Here is a 20,740-nt window from a genome sequence, read left to right as displayed (position 1 = left end):
GGGGGGGGGAGACAGGTGCTTTCCTTTTTTTTTTTTTTTTTTTTTTTTTTTATTAATTTTGCTACAGCACTGCAATCGTTGATTTACGTATATGCTGAAATCAAGTGCTGTTGCTGTCAGGATAAACAGATCAGTGCTGCAGCTGATGGGTGTACATGCAAAGTAAACAATGGTTAACCACTTACGGACTGCCCGCCATCTGTTATACATCGGTACTTTGAAGAGGAATATTGTTATGACAGCAGCTAGCTGCCATAACCCCGATACCCTCAACGGGTGGTCCTCTTTCAGCTAAAAGTAAAGTGGTTTCTGCGCCGCAAGAACCCAACTCATCTCCATACCATTGCATTTTAGTGTAAATGTGAGATCTGAGATCTTTTTTTTTTTTTTTTTAAACGCCCCGTCGAGTTCGCGTGCAGAAGCGAACGCATACGTGAGTAGTGGCCATATATGAAAACCCTAGACCTCCTCCGTAACTCAAAACATGCAACCTGTATAATTTTTATTTAAACATTGCCTATGGAGGTTTTTAAGGGTAAAAGTTTGTTGCCATTCCACGAGCGAGTGCAATTTTTGAAGCGTGACATGTTGGTTACCAGTTTACCCGGCGTTAACATTATCTTTCACAATTCTAAAAAAAAAAATTGGGCTAACTTAACTGTTGTCTTATTTATTTTTTTATTTAAAAAAAAAGTGCGCTTGTAAGACCGCTGTGCAAATACGGTGTGATAAAGTATTGCAACAACTGCCATTTTATTCTCTAGGGTGTTAGAACCCCCAAACATTATATATTTTAAGTAATTTTCTAGCAAAAAAACTGTTTTAACTAGTAAACACCAAATCTCAGAAAGAGGCTCGGTCCTTAAGTGGTTAACAATAAAACATTACAAAATTGTGTACAGTAGAATGGCGGTATCTGCAAAACAAACTATGGTTAACAATGAAAAAGTAAAAAAACATTACAGAATAACAGTAATGTTCTGTAAACTCTGAACTCAAAACGCCAACTATTTTTGGCTTTACTTTTAATTTTGTGTGTGGTGTTTTTTAACTTTTATTTTTTTTTTATTTTTTATTACCGTTAAAAAAAAAAAGTTACAGGCTAGGGTCTCTCAAAAAGGGATATTGAACATCTTTTGAGACCCTGTGTGAAAGTGTGCCCTAGACTTTGCCATGCTGCACCCTATACTAATACTCCACTAGTGTGTGGTAGCGATGGAAACAGTCCCTGATGCTGGGACCAGGTTGACCAGGACAGGAGGAACAATAATAGGTGTTACGCCTATGTCCGTGTTTTCCGGACACGACATCTTCTTTGGGGTGATCATTGGGTAGGGGTACCAGGGAGGACATCTGGAAAATGCCGCTCATGCAGCCGGCTCACTGCATCTGGATTGTGAATTTGGGCCACAGCACCCTCTGGAAACAGAAGGGCTGTGATGATCTCTTCCTGGAATTTTAGAAAGGGTCCACTTCTTTTGATGCTTTGTATAGCACATAAGCGTTCAGCAAAACCAATTGGGATAAGTATACAGACACTTTTGTGTACCAGCGTCTGGCCTTATGGACAAAGTCAACCCCTCCCATGTTAAGGTTGTAGTTGTGGACACAGAGGGGCTTCTCAACAACACCAGTCGCCGTTGTAATTTGGACTGCCGACAGAACGAAAACGTGTCCTACTTCACTGCAAACAATCTAGTACAATTCAAACAGGTGCCATTCAACCCCCCCCCCCCCCCCCCATCCACCAGTCGGCCATCCAACATCTGTTGGGGGAAGCCAATTCCAGAATCAAAAAGGTGACTAAAAAGTTGTCAATGTATAAATGGTACCCCTTACGAATAAGGGTGACAAAAAGTTCCAAACAATCTTGCCACTGCTCCCTATGTAGTCTGGGCAGTCACGGGGCTCCACGCTGCTATCTTTTCTCTCATAAATCCGGAAACTACATGTATAGCCTATTGCCCTGTCACAGAGCTTATACATTTTGACCACATATCTGGCAAGCTTGCTGGGGAGATACTGTTTGAAAACAAGGCAGACAGAAAACTTAATCAGGGACTCGTCAACGCCTACAGCTTGTTGGGGCTTATACAAGGCTGCAAATTTTTGGTTAAAGTGATTTGAGGGGTTGATCATATCCAGGGTCACCCCAAGGAAGACAGAGGTCATTGAAATGCATGAACCGCAAGATTTGCATGTATCTAGTCCTGGCCATGGCAGCAGAGAACACGGCATATGATGAATTGTGTCAGTGGACCAATATGACTGCAGTTTGTTTGTTTGTTTGTTTGTTTTTGTTTTGTTTTTTTGTAACGCCCATGATGAGGATGGGCCCAGAAAGGTTCCAAATTTGGAAACCGTCATACGTTTCCATGCAAATTCTCTGGCAAATTTGGGTTTGTGGCTATAAATTGCTTTGGTCCACAATCGATCTGTACAGCTCATAAGATTCAAGGGAGTAAAATCCTGTGTTTCCACCTGAATTCAGGGTTGGCCAGTGAATGAGGGAAGTATAGGCGCTGCAGAAGTGGTGGGCTCCCAATCAGGATTTGCAAGCGCATCAGAAAGGGCTCTATAGGCCTGTCTTTGATTTTGAGGTGGCTGCGGGACACTACCTGTGCTAGTCATCACACCAGCTTGAACTGCACTTAAGGCACTCGCCATATCAAAGTGTTACTGCGGTGCCGTTTGTCTGCAACCAGGACATACTAGGCCACTGGTGCTCGCCAGTTCACTAGGAGGTTGACCTGTACTAGTACTGGCACTTTTCCGCATAGGAGAACCATGCGATTGTTGCATCTCAGCAACCTGGGAACAGGGTCGGGTACCCCTGACCTTAGCAGGGACCACTACTCCGTTGTCACGCTATCTGTCAGGGTGCCGCTGCTCTTTACGGGTTTGAATACTGAGCCTGATTCTGACAGTGAGGCTTCCCCCATTTTTCCTGTCATTCTCCAGATTGTGTATGCCTCCTCTGTAGTGTATCTCTGTTTTGGACATTTTAGCCAATAAATTGGGGAGGGGGCGGACTAGGTGCTGGCAGGTTTTGGGAACACTATACCATACTATTAGGGACACTAGTATAGTTCTGATCTGCTCAAAGATATTGATCCGTTCAGACACCATACTAGTAATGGAGCTGTTTAGTGTGTGCATGTTATTGGCAACCAAAGGGTTAAAATGTATTACTGAATATGTGGCGGGCTATCTGATGCTCTCCTGGATTGGCACTGACGTCACCTGTGACGCTAATACAGTGATCAGAAAAAAGAGCTGTACTCTGTACTAATGACACTGTGACAGGGCAGTGAAGGGGTTAAAAAAAGTTTAGGTTTAGGATACCCGCCATATATTCCCTATCTGGAACTGATGCTGACATTAACTGATGTCACCAGTGACAGTAATACAGTGATCAGTAAAAAAAATCTGTACGTTTTGTACTTGGTGACAGGGAGTGAAAGTTAACGGGGGGGGGTTAATTAAGGGGTTAAATGTGCCTATCTGTATGTACTGTGTCAGTGTAATGCTTGCGCTCATTGTCTGATGTGATCTCCTCCCACGCTGGAACCGAAAAGGGCTCCAGGAGATGCAATCGCATAATTTCCTGTGCCTGTGTTTATATTCCATAGGCACAGAACGTTCTGGGATTTGTCAGAACCGATCAGCAGGTCAAGGCCATAAATCGTTGGCCTAGACCTGTAGATTGGTTCTGAAACAAATCACCGCCGGTTCGGCCGCCACGCGTACCCAACATACAGGTACATAGAGTCGTGCAGCCATGCCACCTTGACTCAGTAAATCTGCGGCGGGCGGTTAGCAATTCGTTAAAATTATTTCAAATTGCCCAGTTCTGCACCCTACATTACTAAACTGTTGTAATCTATACTTTAGGAAGCGGCACCACTAGATCATCCGTTTAGTGCTGTTAAACGGCAGCAGCAAAAGAAGTGGCTGGAAGAGCTGAACAAGCAAAGGGAGGAAGATGCTGTACGCAAAATGCAAGAGAAGCAAAAGATTCAAGAGGTACATATGAAAATGGATTATTGAGACATCCATATAATGCTGGCTTCCCCATTCTGTATTAATGAGTAACTGGACCATCTTCTGTAGGGCAGGCGTGAACTCTATTTCATTACGGGGCACATCAGCATTATGGATGGCCCCCAAAGGGATGGTTGGATCTGTAAGACTATATACATTTATCCAGGGCTCTTTTTTCCTCAAAGAAAGGATCCGGTGATCGGGAGCATGATCAGTGATCAGCCCCTCTCCCCCACACTTAGAATCACTCCCTAGGACACACTTAACCCCTTCACCGCCAGTCACATTTACACAGTAATCGATGCAATTTTAACCGCACTGATCGCTGTATAAATGTGAATGGTCCCAAAAATGTATCAAGTTGTCTGATCTGTCCGCCATAATGTTGCAGTCCCGATTAAAAATCGCAGATATCCGCCATTACTAGTAAAAAAATAAATAATAAAAATGCCATAAAACTATCCCCTATTTTTGCAATTTACCAAAAATATGTAGAACACTATGTTTCGGTATAAACTAAACGGCCTAAAATTTTTTTTATATTTTTTTGGGGATATTTATTATAGCACTTCCCAGCTCCGGTCCTGCTGTTACGTAGGCATGCTGTGTAAAAGATCTGTTAACAGCGGGACTCCAATGTAGTACTTCGTTCCTAGGTGGTCCTAGCAACCAATAGCAGAGTATGGCCCTGGGAGGGGCGGGCTTTGTCAGGTTGCAGGACTTGCTCTGTACAGTGCGGGGGGTGTAGAGTATGTAGCGAAGGTCCTGCAACTTGACAATGGTTTTTAAAGAGACTGGTCTCTGAAGTGAGCTGCGGGCTGGAAAAAACGTCCTAGTGGGACAGATGTGGTCCGCGGGCCATACTTTGGAGACCCCTGATCTAGAGGGTAAACACGAATGCAGCAATGTCATTGACAAGATGAGAAAAAACAAAGATACGTCCCGAATGAAGTCACTTATAAACAATATAAAAAATACTGCATTTTTGTGATTCACCTCCAAGGAAAGGTTTTATTTATGGTTCCAATGAATAATTGATGAAAAGACATTATACCAATCATTAACATATTAGAGTGTCGTATATGTGCTCCTTCTGCACATATACAGCCATATCTTCTAAATACACCATTCTCTGCACCAAAAGTCCTTTGGCTTATAGAAAGTGTTTATAACTTAACATCTTGCTTAGGCCAGGATTTACCATAGTTTTTATTCTCTAAATCCATATAGCCTGTCTTTAGAGGTCTAGTCTATATGCCCCTCTCATGGATCTATTTTAACATGATCTGCCATTAAGGCCTATGTGCCTGCTGATTGGTGTTACCATCTTTCCAAGATGCGTAATAGATATTGCTATTGATGTGTTGCCAAAATGTCTAATTCTCTTGGCACAGAAACTGCCACAAGTGCAGGTTAAAAGATGGATAATGCCCATGCTGTCACAGGAGGCCGTGCCTTGGATTAAAGTTCTCATTTGTGCTCCCGAAGGGAACTCCCAGGGGACTTCCTGCATCTCATTCCACCATCGTTAGATGGAATTGTCAGGATGTGGTTTGGACCTACTCTGCAAAGGATAGGCTTCTCCCTTTCTGGTGAAGGCCCATTCTACTAACACTGTTGGTACATCCTCAGCTTTTCAGCATCAAGCTTCTGCAATGCAAATTTGTAAGGCTGCCACCTTGTCTTCAGTTCACACATTTACTATGTTTTAGAGCAGCCTTTTTCAACCTTTTCAACAGAGGAACCCTTGAAATAGTTCTCCGGTCTCGAGGAACCCCTGCTAAAATTTAGAACTCTACAACTCATGATACATTAGTGTGATGGTCAGTTAGAGGAATGGTCCTTACACTTGTGGTCATTGGGAAGAATTACCTCCTTACAGATAGCTAAAAAGATCAGTGGTGTCGTGGGAACTTATCTGAGAGGTAGAAATGTCCCAATGCTGAAGGAACCCCTAGCAACCTCTGGAGGAACCCTGGTTGAGAATCGCTGTTTTAGAGGGTGGATATACTGTGTTTGGCTGTAAAGTGCTCCAGCCTGCTGTTTGAGTTAAGTCTGACCTTTTTTTTTTTTTTTTAATTTGTCTGAGGAGTATGTTGGCTTTTTTTTGTTGTTTTTACCTTCCACCTTTGTTGATGGGTGACATCCTAGTCGTCTGTGTCCTGTAATGTATGAGCAAGAAAATGTGATTTTATTCTTGCCTGTTTAAAATTCTCTTCTTGGACAGGACACAAGCCACCCTCCCTGCTGTAGTCCTTTATTGTATTGCCTGTTACATAAATTAGGATTTCTGGGGGGGGGTCCTTGTGGCCTATAACCCAGTTGTCTCTTAATCTGCCTTCGTTCTGTACTTTCATGTAATTGATTTTACATGCAAGTCAAAAATCCGATTTTATTTGACCACCTTAGTTGTTGGTCCAGCTTTCTTCTGTGCGGGTAGTTTTTGTTCCACCTGTTTTATGGGGGATGATTGGCTGTTCTGCACATTATTTATGAGGTCCATCATTCTTTCAGGTAGCAGTTTTCTCCCTAGTGATGCTACCGGTCCTGCCCTGGAACACCAGGTTGTGACTGTAAGTGTCTTTCTTTGGTTGTTGCAATTCCATATTTACTTCCCCTTTTTCATCTCTCCTTGTTTGGCATTATTTCCTTTTGGATGCTCTTATGGTAACATTCCACACCCTTTTGGATAACTTGGGTAGTTGGCAAATGGGATTGCTTTTGGAAGTCCTAAATGTTAGAGTTAAAATATCCCTGTGTCCCTTAATGAACAAGAGGGGGGAAAAAAAGTTTTTGTAGTTGCTGTATAATCTGTTTCTTGGAGTTCATTAAGGGATAAGGGTTTCACCCCCCTCCTTTTTGTGTTTGTGGTCTCCTCTGAATACTGCTTTTCTACAAAACTGAAGCTTGATGGGAGTGTCTGGGGGTTCAAATTCCTCCTGATAGAGGCAGTATAATCCAAATGTACATGAATTACTATATTACTGCATCCCTTCATGAACTCCAAGAAATAGATTTTTACAGGTAAGGCAAAAATCTGGCTTTACCCAATCAGCAGCTGCATACAGCATAATAGAGAGATTCTAATTAACAAGACTCATCCATCACATTTAAAGTCAAACAAGTATTGACCATCTGCTACATTACTCAGCAGCACAGTGAAATGACAATAGGTGCTTTGGACTGAGGTAAATGCACAATACACAATCGTGTTTTGTTCATTTTTCATGCCTGATTTTTGCAACCACTTTAAGGCTTGCAGAACAAAGGAAATGAAGACCCATCTTTCTGTGTGCGTGGATGGGCTATTACAGTATCATACTCCTATTTTGATAATTTCTGTGTCTTCTATCATTTTTTTTTTTTTTTTAGGTTGAGCAACAAGATCTTTGGGCAATGCATTTTGATTCATTTAAGAAGGTGGCCAATCAAACTGTGTATGAGAAAAGTGCTAATTTCCAGCTGCCTGAAATTCCTCCTTCCTCATCAGAACCTGGAACAGCAGATCATCAGCTGGCTCCTGCCATAATTGATCTCCAACAAGAACAGCCAGAAACGAGAAGGTCCACTGAGGAGGAATATTTTCACAGTCAGAAAACTGGGTAGGTATGGGCCATCCTCTATCTAGCCTGTAGCAAGGTTATCAGTGTTAACTATTGCTATCCAATTTTTGCTGAAAGACAATTTGATTTGGTGTTTAGGCATTGAGCCGCGCTCCTTTTTTTTTTTTTTTTTTTTGTTTACCCTTCCCACCTGCTCAGGCATCCCTTTGTAAACCGTGTGGAATGCCCAGGGAGCAGGAAGGATCATGTGAGGTCACAGTGGTCACATAAGCAAGAGCTGGTCCCACAAGCTACTGATCTTTAGCCTTGACCAAGAGCAATCTTTGACATCTTGGTCTTCGTGCTGGAAGAGAACATGAGTGTGCTCCCAACACGTAAAGTTTGGCTGCCCAGGAGTGTGTATGTGCGATGTGTGGGTGTTAAAGCCCACCCTTTGCTGCCGTGTATATGTGTTGTAAGGTTGAAAACGGGTTAAAGCCTGACATATTAACCTTCTGAAGTTGCTTCTTTATATCAACCAATCGTATGCAGACCCTTAGGGCAGGCTTAAATCGAGTGATTGAATGGAATTAACCAGTTCTTATGCCTATACTGTTAATGAGTTTTGCGTAAACCTGAATAGGGCATTTTGATGTCTAGGAAACCCATTACTGTTAATAACGAAAGTATTCAATAACACAAGTATGAAATTAAGTGTTCCCAATAGGAACTTTTATATTTTTTTTTTTGTGCTTTTTTTTTTATTGCCCATGCCTTCACTCTTCAATATTAGAAACAACCTGTCATATGGGATCTCCCATTGTTGGGACAACTAGAAGGTCAGAGGCCCCTTGAAGTATGACATTTACTGTCCAAACCCCACACATTCACTTCGGGTACACTCGCAGTACATCACACCAGGCAAGTGACAAATAATACAATTCATGTGTGGTGGCCTCGGACCTTCCAGCTAAAGTGTCCAACTTTGACACACTAAAGCAGGGCTGAATATTGGGGGAATATTAATCTATCACGAGTAAGCCTGTATAACTACTGTATATTACCAATTGAACTTTTCAATTTTTAAATCCATTAAATATAATCTAGGTGCATCAAAACAAAAGAAGTGTAAAGTCTGTTTACTTTAGAAAGCAGCAGCAGCAGCCTGTGTAAAAAAACAAAACAAAAAAAAAAAGTTTTTGTCCTTCTCTGTGATCTCACTACAGAGATTGTGTAGGAAAAGCTCCAAAAAATCATTGTGCATCCCTAATAATTGTTAAACAACCAAAATAAATATAGAATCAATGGGGACTTTTCAGGTGCTACTTACAGTAATCCAATATACATTAAAATACTGTATCTTCATTTACAGCAAAGTGTAACATAGTATATATCAGATGTGCATTAAAGTGATTGTAAACCTCAGTCATGAAATCTAAGCAAAGCACATATATACAGTATCTCACAAAAGTGAGTACACCCTCGCATTTTTGTAAATATTTTATTATATCTTTTCATGTGACAACACTGAAGAAATTGGACTTCTTTGCTAAAATGTAAAGTACAGGAAGTCCCCGAGTTACGAACCTATGACTTGCAAACCACTCCTACTTACAAACGGCTGGCGGCGCCGACGGGCACAGCGCAAAACAGAGGAAATATCGTAAAATTATGTCAGAAAACAGCGAAAATGCTCTTCTGCGCGTCCGAATTACAAACAAATCCGACTTCAGAACAAACAGGCAGTCCCTAACCTGTTCGTAACTCGGGGACTGCCTGTATTGAGTGCACAGCTTGTATAACAGTGCTGTCCCCCTCAAAATAACTCACAGCCATTTGTCTAAACCGCCAGCAATAAAAGTGAGTACACCCTTAAGGGAAAATGTCCAAATTGGGCCCAATTAGCCATTTTCCCTCCCTAAGGTCATGTGACCAGTTAGTGTTACAAGGTCTCAGTTGTGAATGGGGAGCAGGTGTGTTAAATTTGGTGGTATGCTCTCTCTCTCATACTTGCTCTACATAATGATGGCTTAGGCCCCTTTCACACTGGGGTGGGAGCGGCATCAGCGGTAAAGCAGCGCTATTTTTAGCGCCACTTTACCATCATTTTAGCGGCTATTTGGCTACTAGCGAAGCGGTTTTAACCCCCGCTAGTGGCCGAAAAAGGGTTAAAACCGCTTGCAAAGCGCTGCCCCATTGATTTCAATGGGTAGATGCTGCTAGCAGGACTTTTTTTTTTTTTTTTTTACCGTCCTGCTAGAGCACCGCTCCAGTGTGAAAGCCCTCTGGCTTTCACACTGGAGTGAAAGGAGCAGCTTTGTTTCAGGCACTATTTTTAGCAATGTAGCACCTTTAAACGCCTCCGTGTGAAAGGGGACTTAGGCTATAAGATTGGCAAGACCCTGAAACTGAGCTGCAGCATGGTGGCTAAGACCATTCAGCAGTTTAACAGGCTCCACTCTCAGGACAGGCCTCGTCGTGGTCGACCAAAGAAGTTGAGTGCACATGCTCGGTGTCATATCCAGAGGTTGTCTTTGGGAAATAGACATACAAGTGCTGCCAGCATTTCTGCAGAGGTTGAAGGGGTTGGGGGGGGGGGGGGGTCAGCCTGTCAGTGCTCAGACCATATGCCGCACACTGCATCAAATTGGTGTCAAGCATGTGTGGTGGCAACCAGGTGAGAAGTATAAAGACAAGTGTGTTTTGCCTACAGTTAGGCATGGTGGTGGAGGTGTCATGGTTTAGGGCTGCATGAGTGCTGCCGGCACTGGGGAGCTACAGTTCATTGAGGGAACCATGAATGCCAACATGTACTGTGACATACTGAATACATGATCCCCTTCCCTTCGGAGACTGGGCCGCAGGGCAGTATTCCAACATGACTACATCAAGCGCCCCTCCAAGACGACCACTGCCTTGCTAAAGAAGCTTGAGGGTAAAGGTGATGGGCTGGCCAAGCATGTCTCCAGACCTAAACGCTATTAAGCATCTGTGGGGCATCCTCAAATGGAAGGTGGAGGACCGCAAGATCTCTAACATCCACCAGCTCTGGGATGTCGTCAAGAAGCGTGGAAGAGGACTCCAGTGGTAACCTCTGGTGAATTCCATACCCAAGAGGGTTAAGACAGTGCTGGAAAATAATGGTGGTCACACAAAATAGTGACAATTTGGACATTTTCACTTAGGGGTGTACTCATTTTTGTTGCCAGCGGTTTAGACAATAATGGTTGTGTGTTGAGTTATTTTTGAAGGGACAGCAAATTTACACTGTTTTATAAAAGCTGTACACTCGCTACTTTACATTGTAGCAAAGTGTAATTTCTTCAGTGCTGTCACATGAAAAGATATAATAATACAAAAATGTGAGGGGTGTACTCACTTTAGTGAGATACTGTATGTAGTATTTACTTATCTGTCTCCAAAGATCTAAGTGTTTCTCTATGGTGCTTCGTTCCTCCATTCTCAGCATGAATCACTTCTGAGATATTTTCCAGAATGAGAAATTTGTGTCGGGGAGGGAGCTCAGCATGCAACTTGTCTATTCAGAACACAGCTCTTCTGCCATTTTGAATCGGTGTAGGGAAGAGAAACCTGCAGATAACCAAGTAAAACCTATGTAGGAGGATTTGTATCATCCTGAGGGTGTTAACTTCACTTCACTTGGGTATATGTGAGGGTTTACCACTTTAGGTAACAATATTCCAGGTTGTACATGTCTAACTTGTACACTATGTACCCACTTATCATATAAAATATTGTTTCTGGTTCATTCATGTACAAAAACGCAACAAATTGATATTGAAGGAATTTAAGGCAATGTGTTTCACTAGTTTCTTGACCAGCTCCTTTAGAAGGAAGTAAAATCTATAGCATGGGGCGTTTTTTAGGTTGGCACAGCAGCACAGGGACTCGAACAACGACCTAGAAAAGACTGTATAGGGTGTCACTAATTCCTCTTTAAAAGTCAGCAGACCTGAGGGGGATAAACTGTTGCATGGTGCACCGAGATGAATGCTTAAAAAGCTTACTGGCCTAAAACCGCCAAGGACCCCCCATCCCCGATTTAATAGCAATGACCAATGCTGTGATTATAGAAAACCTTGCGGATCATACAGAGAGCACTATAGTTGGGATGATGATCTTGCCACTTGGCAGTCCTCTTTACATAAGATGGTTTCCTTCTTGGGAATGGGGCTTCACTCTTTAGATGTTTAAGATAGTGGAATTTATCCGATGTCTACACAGCTTCATTTCAGGAGTCTGAGTCCCTGTTTTTTCTACCTAAAAGGTCCTCGCATCAGGCTGCTTCCCCATTGACAGGTGCATTAGTCAGCTAATTTCTCAGGCCTGTGGTATCAAGGTAAAAGTTTTTTTCCTTTCCTGCTCAAGGCCAGTTTCATCAGATGTGTCATTGCTTCTTAGAAAATTTCAGCATTAGGCTTGTAAAGGTTTTTTTTTTTTTTTCTTGTCTTCTCTTCACATATTTTCTGAGTTCTTCTAGGTAGGTTTTTAGGCCTCTGTGGTTGTCCGTTTTGTGCAAAAGGTCTTTCAGACAGCTTTGTAGTAGGGTTCTCCACTATTCTACTATGTTTTTTTGAGCTTTTGGGTTTGTTGACATTGTTTCTGTATTAATCCACCCTTTTATGTTCAATGTTTTGGGACATCCCAAGCAGTCGTGAATATGGAGTGCTCTTCGTCCTGTGATGTATGCATAAGAAATCTTTAGGATTTTTGATTTACCTGTAGTACATCACAGGCCATGGGGATCTCTCCTCTCTTTATGTACCTCATTGCTTGCTACAAAAATGAGGCTTGGCTGAATTGAGGGGAATTCAAATACCGTTCACCTGAAGTTTGCAGCATAATCCAAATAGTCTTAAATATTAAGTGCTTTGTGTCCTATGATGTACTCCAAGAAAAGGATTTTTTTTGTGTATATGGGTAACTTTATTTATTTTTTTGTTTTTTAGGTTTTTACGTACCATGACAGCCCTGTTAGATCCTGCACAGATTGAAGAAAGAGACCGTAAAAGGCAGAAGCAGCTGGAGCATCAGGTGTGAATCCACATTCTGCTTATTGCATGAATTGTAGGGCCAAATGATGGGTATAAGGGGAGAGAAAAGGGAACAGCAGCAGCTTTAAATTGCATAGTAGAGTAGGGAAAAATCAGTAATTAGGAGCAGATCATGGCTAAGAGGAGGCAGTAGAAGATTTTGAATGGTGAGCTGGGGAGAAAATAAGGAGCTCAAAAACTCAATTGCTGTCTCCTTCCTTGTCCTCTTGTAGGCTAGAACAACAGTTTATAAGGTGTGCTAAAAGACAAATTGGAGTTTGAGAAAACATTGGATAGGAGAAGAGGTCATTGAAGAAAATGGGGAATAAAAACAAAGTACGTATAGACAAGGAGATGTTGAGGACATCACTGTAGAATGTCTGCATAGGACATGGTCAAACAAAGCTATTCCTTTATAGCAAAAACAGGTAGGGATCTATATCTTTTGGCTTCAATGCAGTTCTGCTGAATCCACTCTGAAGATCAGCAGGCTGCACTTTCATGTTTTTGTTTGTGTAAGTTTAAAATGTTACTAAACCCTCAACAGTAAAATCAGTCTTAGCATATTTGTTATACTCACTGGGGAACTTGAGGGGTTAATCCTCTGCATTGTGTAAAAAGGCATTTTTATCCTGTATGCATAGATTCTCCTGCACTGTCTGCCTGAGGAAGACCAGCTAACACAGGCAGGGTAGCTGACCTACACATGCTCAGTTGTGTCCTCTATGCTGGAGAGAACGTTTACTTGTTCTCAGTGCTAGCCAGGTCACATGATATTGACATCACACGTGTGGGCATGTATACATGCTGAAGTGGAAATCCCCTCCTACCTGAACTCTCAGCACTGGATAAACTTTAGTTTATCATGTAACCGTGGTATACAGGTCATCCACAAAAGGTAGATAGTGGCAGTATCTTAATGTAATGTATTTTAAGATTCATAAGCTGTGGTCACTGTGGTGGGCCGGATGAACTATTTTCATATTACAGGGTTTAGTAACACTTTAAACCTGTCAGTTTTGTGAGGATTTACATTCTCCCTACAATCCCACTAACCAGAAAGCGATAGCGGCTCAGGTTGAAGAAAAGCGCAAGAGAAAACAGCTGGAAGATGAGCAAAGACAGCAGGAAGAGCAGGAGGAAGAGCAGCGACTGGCAAGAGAACAGGAGCAGTTACAGAAACAGTATGATGAGGATAATTATCGTCAGAAACAAAAGGAGGTATGCAAATCAACCTGTATATGGCAGCATTTTGCTTTTTAGCAAAGACTATCCGAAATTTTTTTGTCGACATACGTATTCCCTTGTGCTCAAGTATCTTGGGCAGCTATTGTTATTTTGCAAGACTTGTGCACTCCTGTCCTTGTAAATCCAGGTTTGCCCCTGTGCAGTTCACAACATATGCCCTCAGTGTTGTAACCAGGCTGTCATTGTTGGTTTCAGTCACAACGAAGCGACAGACAAAAAAAAAGTTACTAGCAGAACTTTTCAAACCTAGCCTTTTTAAAATGTGTCACTCTTTAAACAGGACTTTACCCAAAAAGGGGAATTCCTGCTCCTCCCTCATTCTTTTACTTGGCACACTTTTTGGAGAGGGAAGCGGGTATCTGGTTTTTAGTTACCCGCTCCCACTTCCAGTTGGATTGGTGCAACGATCTGAGCAGAAGTTTGGGCCCTTCCCCCGCAGCCTTCTGCAACACGTCACAGGTCCAGGAAAGCTGCAGAAACATTTAGCTTGTGCATGTGCAATGAGCAGCCGGTTGCGAAGCCTGCGAGCAGTCCCAGCTGGCTGCCCACCGCTAGGATGCCAGGGCCAGGGACTGAAGACCTGTCAAAAAAAATGGCCAGGTGAGCACATTGCTGGACCCTGTGACAGGTGAGTTTCAGTTTATTAAAAGTCAGCAGCTGCAGTTTTTGTAGCTGCTTACTTTTCATTTTTCCACAGGTAACTGAAGAAGCTCTTTTAAAGTGGAGTTCCAGTCAAAAGTGGAAATTCCACTTATCCATCTCCTCCCCCTCCCCTGTTTTTGACAGGTACCGTTCCCCACTTCTGGGAGATCCGGTCGTGACCTGGTCTTCCGGCAGTTTGGTCCCTCCTCCAGCCTCTGCTGGGAGAGGCAGAGGCTCTGCTCTGACCAATTAGAAAGCGCAGCATGCTTCGCACATGCGTGGGAAGGAACCGGCTGGGTTCCCTTACCAGGAATAGCGGCAGCAGCACCCGATAACTGATCCGAAGATCGGCTGTAGTGCCGACATTGAGGACTCCCTGGACAGGTAGGTGTCAATACATTCAAATTCAGCAGCTGCAGTATCTGTAGCTGCTGACTTTAACTTTTTTCGGGGGGGGGGGGGGGTGTGACCTCCTCTTTAAAGCGGGAGTCCACCGGGACTCCGCGTTTTTTTTTTTTTTTTTTTTTTTTTTTTTAAAAGCCAGCAGCTACAAATACTGCAGCTGCTGACTTTTAAAATAGTGACACTTACCTGTCCAGCGCGCCCGCGATGTCGGCACCCGAAGCCGATCGCTGGGTCGTCTGTCGGGTCCTGCCGCCGCCATCTTGGGTATGGGAATCAGGAAATGGAGCCTTTCGGCTTCATTTCCCGGTTCCCTACTGCGCATGCGCGAATTGCGCTGCGCAATAAGGACGCTCCCCGCTGCCTCTGGGAGCTGTGTGTTTCCCAGCAGGCAGCGGGGCACTTGCGGGAAGGGGCGGGCACTTGCGGAAAGGGGCGTAAGTTACGCCCCTTTCCGCAGAGAGCTGTCCCGGAAGTGGGTGCAGTTACCTGGATTATCCAGGTAACTGCACCCCCCTCCCCCCTGAAAGGTGCCGATTGTGGCACCGGAGGGGGGGAGGGTTCCGATGAGCGGAAGGTCCACTTTAGGGTGGACCTCCGCTTTAAGCTACACAATGCACAAAAAAAGTTTTTTCTTCTGTAAACTACTAATCTCTCCATCCCCCATGTATTGGAGTACTCCTCACAGGACTGTGCTTCCAAGGACAGGTTGGGGGTAGGTCTATTCCCAGTCCCTTATTTATTTATTTATTTTAATCTTAAAGGGAAAAAAAACAGCTTCTTCCATAATTGGCATCTAGAACAAACAGCAAATCATTAGGTCTAATATCATATAGGAATAAAATTAGATCTGGGATAATCTAGAAAATGCAGTTAAACATTCAGATGGCTATCTAGTCTTCGTCATGAAAAAAAACATCCCCCAGATCCAAGACCAGGCAAAATATAACCTACTAGACTATTCCCAGTATTTAAAAAAAAAAAAAAAAAAAGCATCAAGCTGTTCCCTCCTTACCGCCTTTTCTTCCCCCCCCCCCCTCCTCCCAAAAAAAAAACCAGTCATCTCCCCTCTTCCCCGCCCAAACCAGGAGTGGAAACCCTTATGCCATCCTTCCAAGTGTATTCACTTCATGTAGAAGTTGTAAAAAGTATGTATGTGAGAGGTCCGCTAGCCTAGTTATATATTTCAGGGCCCATTTTGTCCATTTAAATTTCTAATTTAATTTTCAGTGGCTTTAACAGAGCTTTGGATACCGCTACTCCCATGGCTTGTGATTTAGACAAGTTAATCTTAAAATGAGATAGTAAGCTATAAATCTATATTTCCTTAAAGATTTGGAATGGATATCGTCTGGTTAGCCAGTGAAAAAATAGGATTTTTAATACAGCTTAACTGTAAAATCCTTTTCTTTGAAGTACATCATGGGACACAGAGCCATAGAAGTTACTATGTGGGTTATAGGCCACCTTCAGGTGATGGACACTGGCACACCCTAAATTAAAAAGTGCGCTCCCTATATAACCTCTCCCACTGTTAGGAGTACCTCCGTTTTGTAGCAAAGCAATACACCTGTATACCAAAGAAGGGAGGGACAGCTGTGTCCCGTGATGTACTTCAAAGAAAAGGATTTTACAGGTAAGCTGTATTAAAAATCCTATTTTCTTATCGTACATCACGGGACACTGAGCCATAGTAGTTACTATGTGGGATGTCCTATAGCAAGGCCAACTAAAGGGAGGGAGACACAACAAAGTAAGGCACCAAGAGACTAGAGGACTCATACCGCAGCCTGCAGTACACTGCGCCCAAAGGCGATATCCTCGTGCCTTTTACATCTACTTGATAGAATCTGGTAAATGTATGGACTGAAGACCAAGTTGCAGTCTTGCAGATCTGAGCCATGGAGGCTTGGTGATGCACTGCTCAAGAAACACTAACAGCCCTGGTGGGGTGTGCTTTAATATGAAAAGGAGGAATTTTCCTCTTTAAAGCATAAGTTTTAACAATCACTTGACGAACCCGTTTAGAAATGGTAGAATAGGACGCTGCCTGTCCTCTTTTAGGACCGTCTGGCATCACAAACAAAACATTTTTTTACGAATCTGAGTGGTCAATTTCAGTAGACCTTGACTGCTCACCACATCAAGAGAATGTCATGACCTTTCCTCCAAAGAAACGAGGTTCTGGGGGAAAAAAAAGGCAGAACAATATCCTGGTTTAAATGAAAACCCGATACTACGTTCGGTAGGAATTCAGGATGAGGCCGCAATACAACCTCATCCTTATGAACAACAAATATTACACGAAAGAGCAGCCAACTCTGATGCTCTTCTTACAGAAGATATGGCAATCAAGAAAATTATTTTTCCCCCGTCGAGAGGACCAAGGGAATATCTTGACTCAAAAGGCTGTTTCTGTAATCTGACAGGACTAAAATTAAGTCCCAATGGTTCAGGGGTGACCAAACTGGAGGATTAATCCGCGTTACCCCCTGAATAAAGTTACGAACCAGAGGAGTGAGAAGCAAGTGGTTGCTGAAAAAGACTAATGAGGCTGACATCTGGCCCTTGATATTACTTCAAGGATCCTACCTAGGACATATTTCCTGGGGTGCCAACCCCTGGATTCACACCAGGAGACATATGCCTTCCAGATTCTATAGTATATGACTCTGGAGGCCGGCCTCCTAGCATTAACCAAAGTAGAAACTACTGAAGCGGACAGCCCACGATCTTTCAGAATGTGGGTCTCAATAGCCAAACCGTTACATTTTTAGCATTTATAAGGTAGGATGGAATACCAGACCTTGCGGGAGAAGGTCTGGCCATAGTGGTAGGGTCCCCTCCTGCTATCTTTAGGATCTCGGCAAACCAATATCTGCTGGGCCATAAAAATCACCTCCTCCTCCCCTTCTTGCTTGATCCTGCGAGAAGGCGCGGAAACGGCAGAACAGGGAGGGAACTGGTAGATCAGTGAAAAACTGATCCCACGGAAAAAACCAAGGCATCTGTTCCGTATGCCATTGGATCCCTTGTCCTTGACACAAAGTTGGGGATTTTGTTGACTCTGGACACAAACAGATCCACAACTGGAACTTCCCCATCTTTGGCAGAAAGATGTCGTGGAGAAGGGACCATTCTCCCGGAAACAATTAGTCCGCCTGCCAATTCTGTATCCCTGGAATGAATAATTGCTGATTGGTAAGGAATGTTTCCTGCCCAAGATAGAATATGATTCACCTCTTTCTGGGCCACACGACTTCTCGTGCCCCCCTTGGTGAATGACATAGGCCACAGCTGTGGCACTGTCGGATTGGATTCTGACAGGACGACCCGTAGTCTGAGTGTCTAGGCCTAGAGGGCCAGGCGTACTGCCAGAATCTCTAGAATACTGATAAGCAAAGCCATTTCTGATTTGGACCATTTCCTTTGGACAGATGCTTCTTCCAGAACTGCTCCTCAGCCCAGAAGGCTGGCATCTGTTACCACCTTCCAGCTAACTGGTAGAAAGGATTTCCACTTTTTGAAGATTCTTGGATATCAATCACCAATTGAGGCTCTGATGCACATTGGGGGATAAACGCATTGGGAAAACCAGAGCTTGGACCACCTTATTCCAAGCTGACAGGATACTGTTTTGCAGCAGTCTTGAATGAAACTGCTCATAAGGAACAGCCTTGAAAGAAGCCATCTTTCCCAACAATTTCATGCAAAGTCTAATAAAGGAGTCGTCTTTGATGTGATCAACTGAATCGGCTCCCTTTTATGAAACTGATCTTTCCCTGGGGGGAAAAAACACCCTCTTCTGAGCTGTATCTATGATCAGTCCCAAGAACTGCAAACTCCTTGATGGTTTTAAGGAGGGTTTTTCTAGGTTGAGAATCCAACCTAGGTATTCCAGGTAGCTGACTGCGGTGACCAAAGTTTGGACTAAGCAGACTACCGATTGATCTAACAAGAGAAGATCGTCTAAGTAGGCTAGTATTGTTATACCTTAAGCCCTTAACCGAGCTAAAGGAGGAGCCAGGACCTTTGTAAACACTCGAGGTGCAGTTGCTAGACGGAAAGGCAGAGCTACAACCTGGAAGATTTTCTACCTCGAAGCGTAGAAATTTCTGGTTGATTGACGCCAGAAGTTCTCCCCCTTGTAGGATGGGAGACTACTGATCAGATTGACTCCATGTAAAAAGAATGGATATTCAAAAACCGGTTGAGATGTTTGAGATCCAAAATGGGTCTGGTGTCCCTGTTTGGTTTTGGAACCGTGAATAGGTTTGAATAAAACCCTAAACCTTGCTCTTGCAAAGGGACCACCGATTCCAAAGCTAGAAAGAGAGACCGGATCTCTGGGAATATTTCACCTGAGAAAACGAGGAGACGGGAACTCTCGGAACACTAGTCTGTAACCTAGAGAAATTGAGGAAACCACCCATCTGTCCTGACATTGTTCCTGTCAGACCCTTGAAACCTGTAGAAGCCTTCCCCCCCCACTCGAGCGAGCGGGGGTGCCCCTTCATAAGGAGGCTTTAGTATCTTGTTTTGTGGGGTTTTTTTTTACCTTGGGACAGACCCTAAGGTTTACCTCTTGAACCTGACGGTGGAGGCCGTTGAGACTGCCTGGAGGCGGATGTCCCTGGCACTGGAGAGGAAGCACGCTTACAAGAAAAAAAAAAAGCTTTAACTTCTTAACCAATAAAAGGGAACGTTTCCCATTAGAAATTCTTTGGATATACTTATCCAGATTGTCTCCAAATAACCATTCACCATGAAAAGGGAAACTGGTCGAGCTTTTTGCATGGCGCTTCGGTTGACAAATTTTTCAACCATAGGATTCTATGCACATGTACCAGCCCTAGCATGAGCCGTGAGGCCTGGAGAATAGAATCTTTCATAGTGTCTACTGTAAAATACAACGCTTCTGATACACCGGCCAAATCCTGGGCCTGCTGATCGGGAAAAACTTTTGAGTACCTCTATAAACTGGTCCTATAAGAACTGAGATACTTCGATCGCTGTCAGCATCGATTGAACCACTGGACCTGCGAGCGAAAAAAGGGACTCCAACTTTTTATCTGGATCCTTCAGCATATGAGCATTGTTTACTAGACAAGTTAGGTTTTTGTTTACAGAGGATATAGCCACGTCCATTGCTGGAATTACCCATTTCTTATAAAATTCTTCCTCCATAGGATAAAGTATTGAAAAACTTTTTCAGAAGAAAAAAATTGTTTATTTGAGTGCTCCCACTCGGAATACATAAGCTTTCTTAGCCATGAATGGATAGGAAAAGCATGAACAGATTGGGGAGGCTTTTTGGTGAACCCGGACCAGAAGTGGGCTCATTGACTGACTGCGTTACTGGCAGGAAACATGTGGAGCGGACCAATTCAGTGAGAGACTATACCAACAACCTTTCCTGTGAACCTGATACTTCTGTATCGGGTTCTTCAGAAGAGGAGACATCAGCCTCTTCCTGGTCCTTTTTGAGAAAAATTTGTCATCTCTCGCTCCTTGTTCCTCAGCAAGAGGATCCTGAGGAATGGACAGGGACCTGCTGCGCCTTCCACTCTGGGATGCGATTTAAAGCATCAATCTTTACTTCAAGCTTAAAATGGTTGAAGAAAAAACCTCCTAGTAATTTACACAGGGGCTGCAGTGTTGAGAGCAGCTGCAACACTTGCCCCTTCTGATGGCTCACTCTGACCAGTCATATTACTCTCAGGGGAGGATGCCCTCTTTACTGGAATGGATCTAGGCTTCCATGTGACTGTAAAAGCTCTTTCTCTGTGCGAGCTCCTGATACTATGG

At 43.4% G+C, this 20,740-nt stretch overlaps 1 protein-coding gene across 1 annotated transcript in view; it reads left to right on the top strand.

Moving 5' to 3' along the window:
• The window catches only part of CCDC66 (coiled-coil domain containing 66), an 83,708-nt gene that overhangs the window by 32,671 nt on the left and 30,297 nt on the right, over nt 1-20,740 (top strand). Inside the window, 4 exon segments of the mRNA XM_077452043.1 lie at nt 3,895-4,026; nt 7,417-7,646; nt 12,557-12,641; nt 13,700-13,861. Of these exon segments, the coding sequence (XP_077308169.1) occupies nt 3,895-4,026; nt 7,417-7,646; nt 12,557-12,641; nt 13,700-13,861 (609 nt within the window).

The sequence above is a fragment of the Lithobates pipiens genome, unplaced genomic scaffold, assembly GCF_037356315.1.
Source record: "Lithobates pipiens isolate NorthernLeopardFrog02 unplaced genomic scaffold, aLitPip1_a1.2 Scaffold_23, whole genome shotgun sequence".
NCBI classification, from domain to species: domain Eukaryota; kingdom Metazoa; phylum Chordata; class Amphibia; order Anura; family Ranidae; genus Lithobates; species Lithobates pipiens.
The sequence above is the reverse complement of the archived record's forward strand: the minus strand, read 5'-3'. Positions and strand labels throughout refer to the sequence as shown.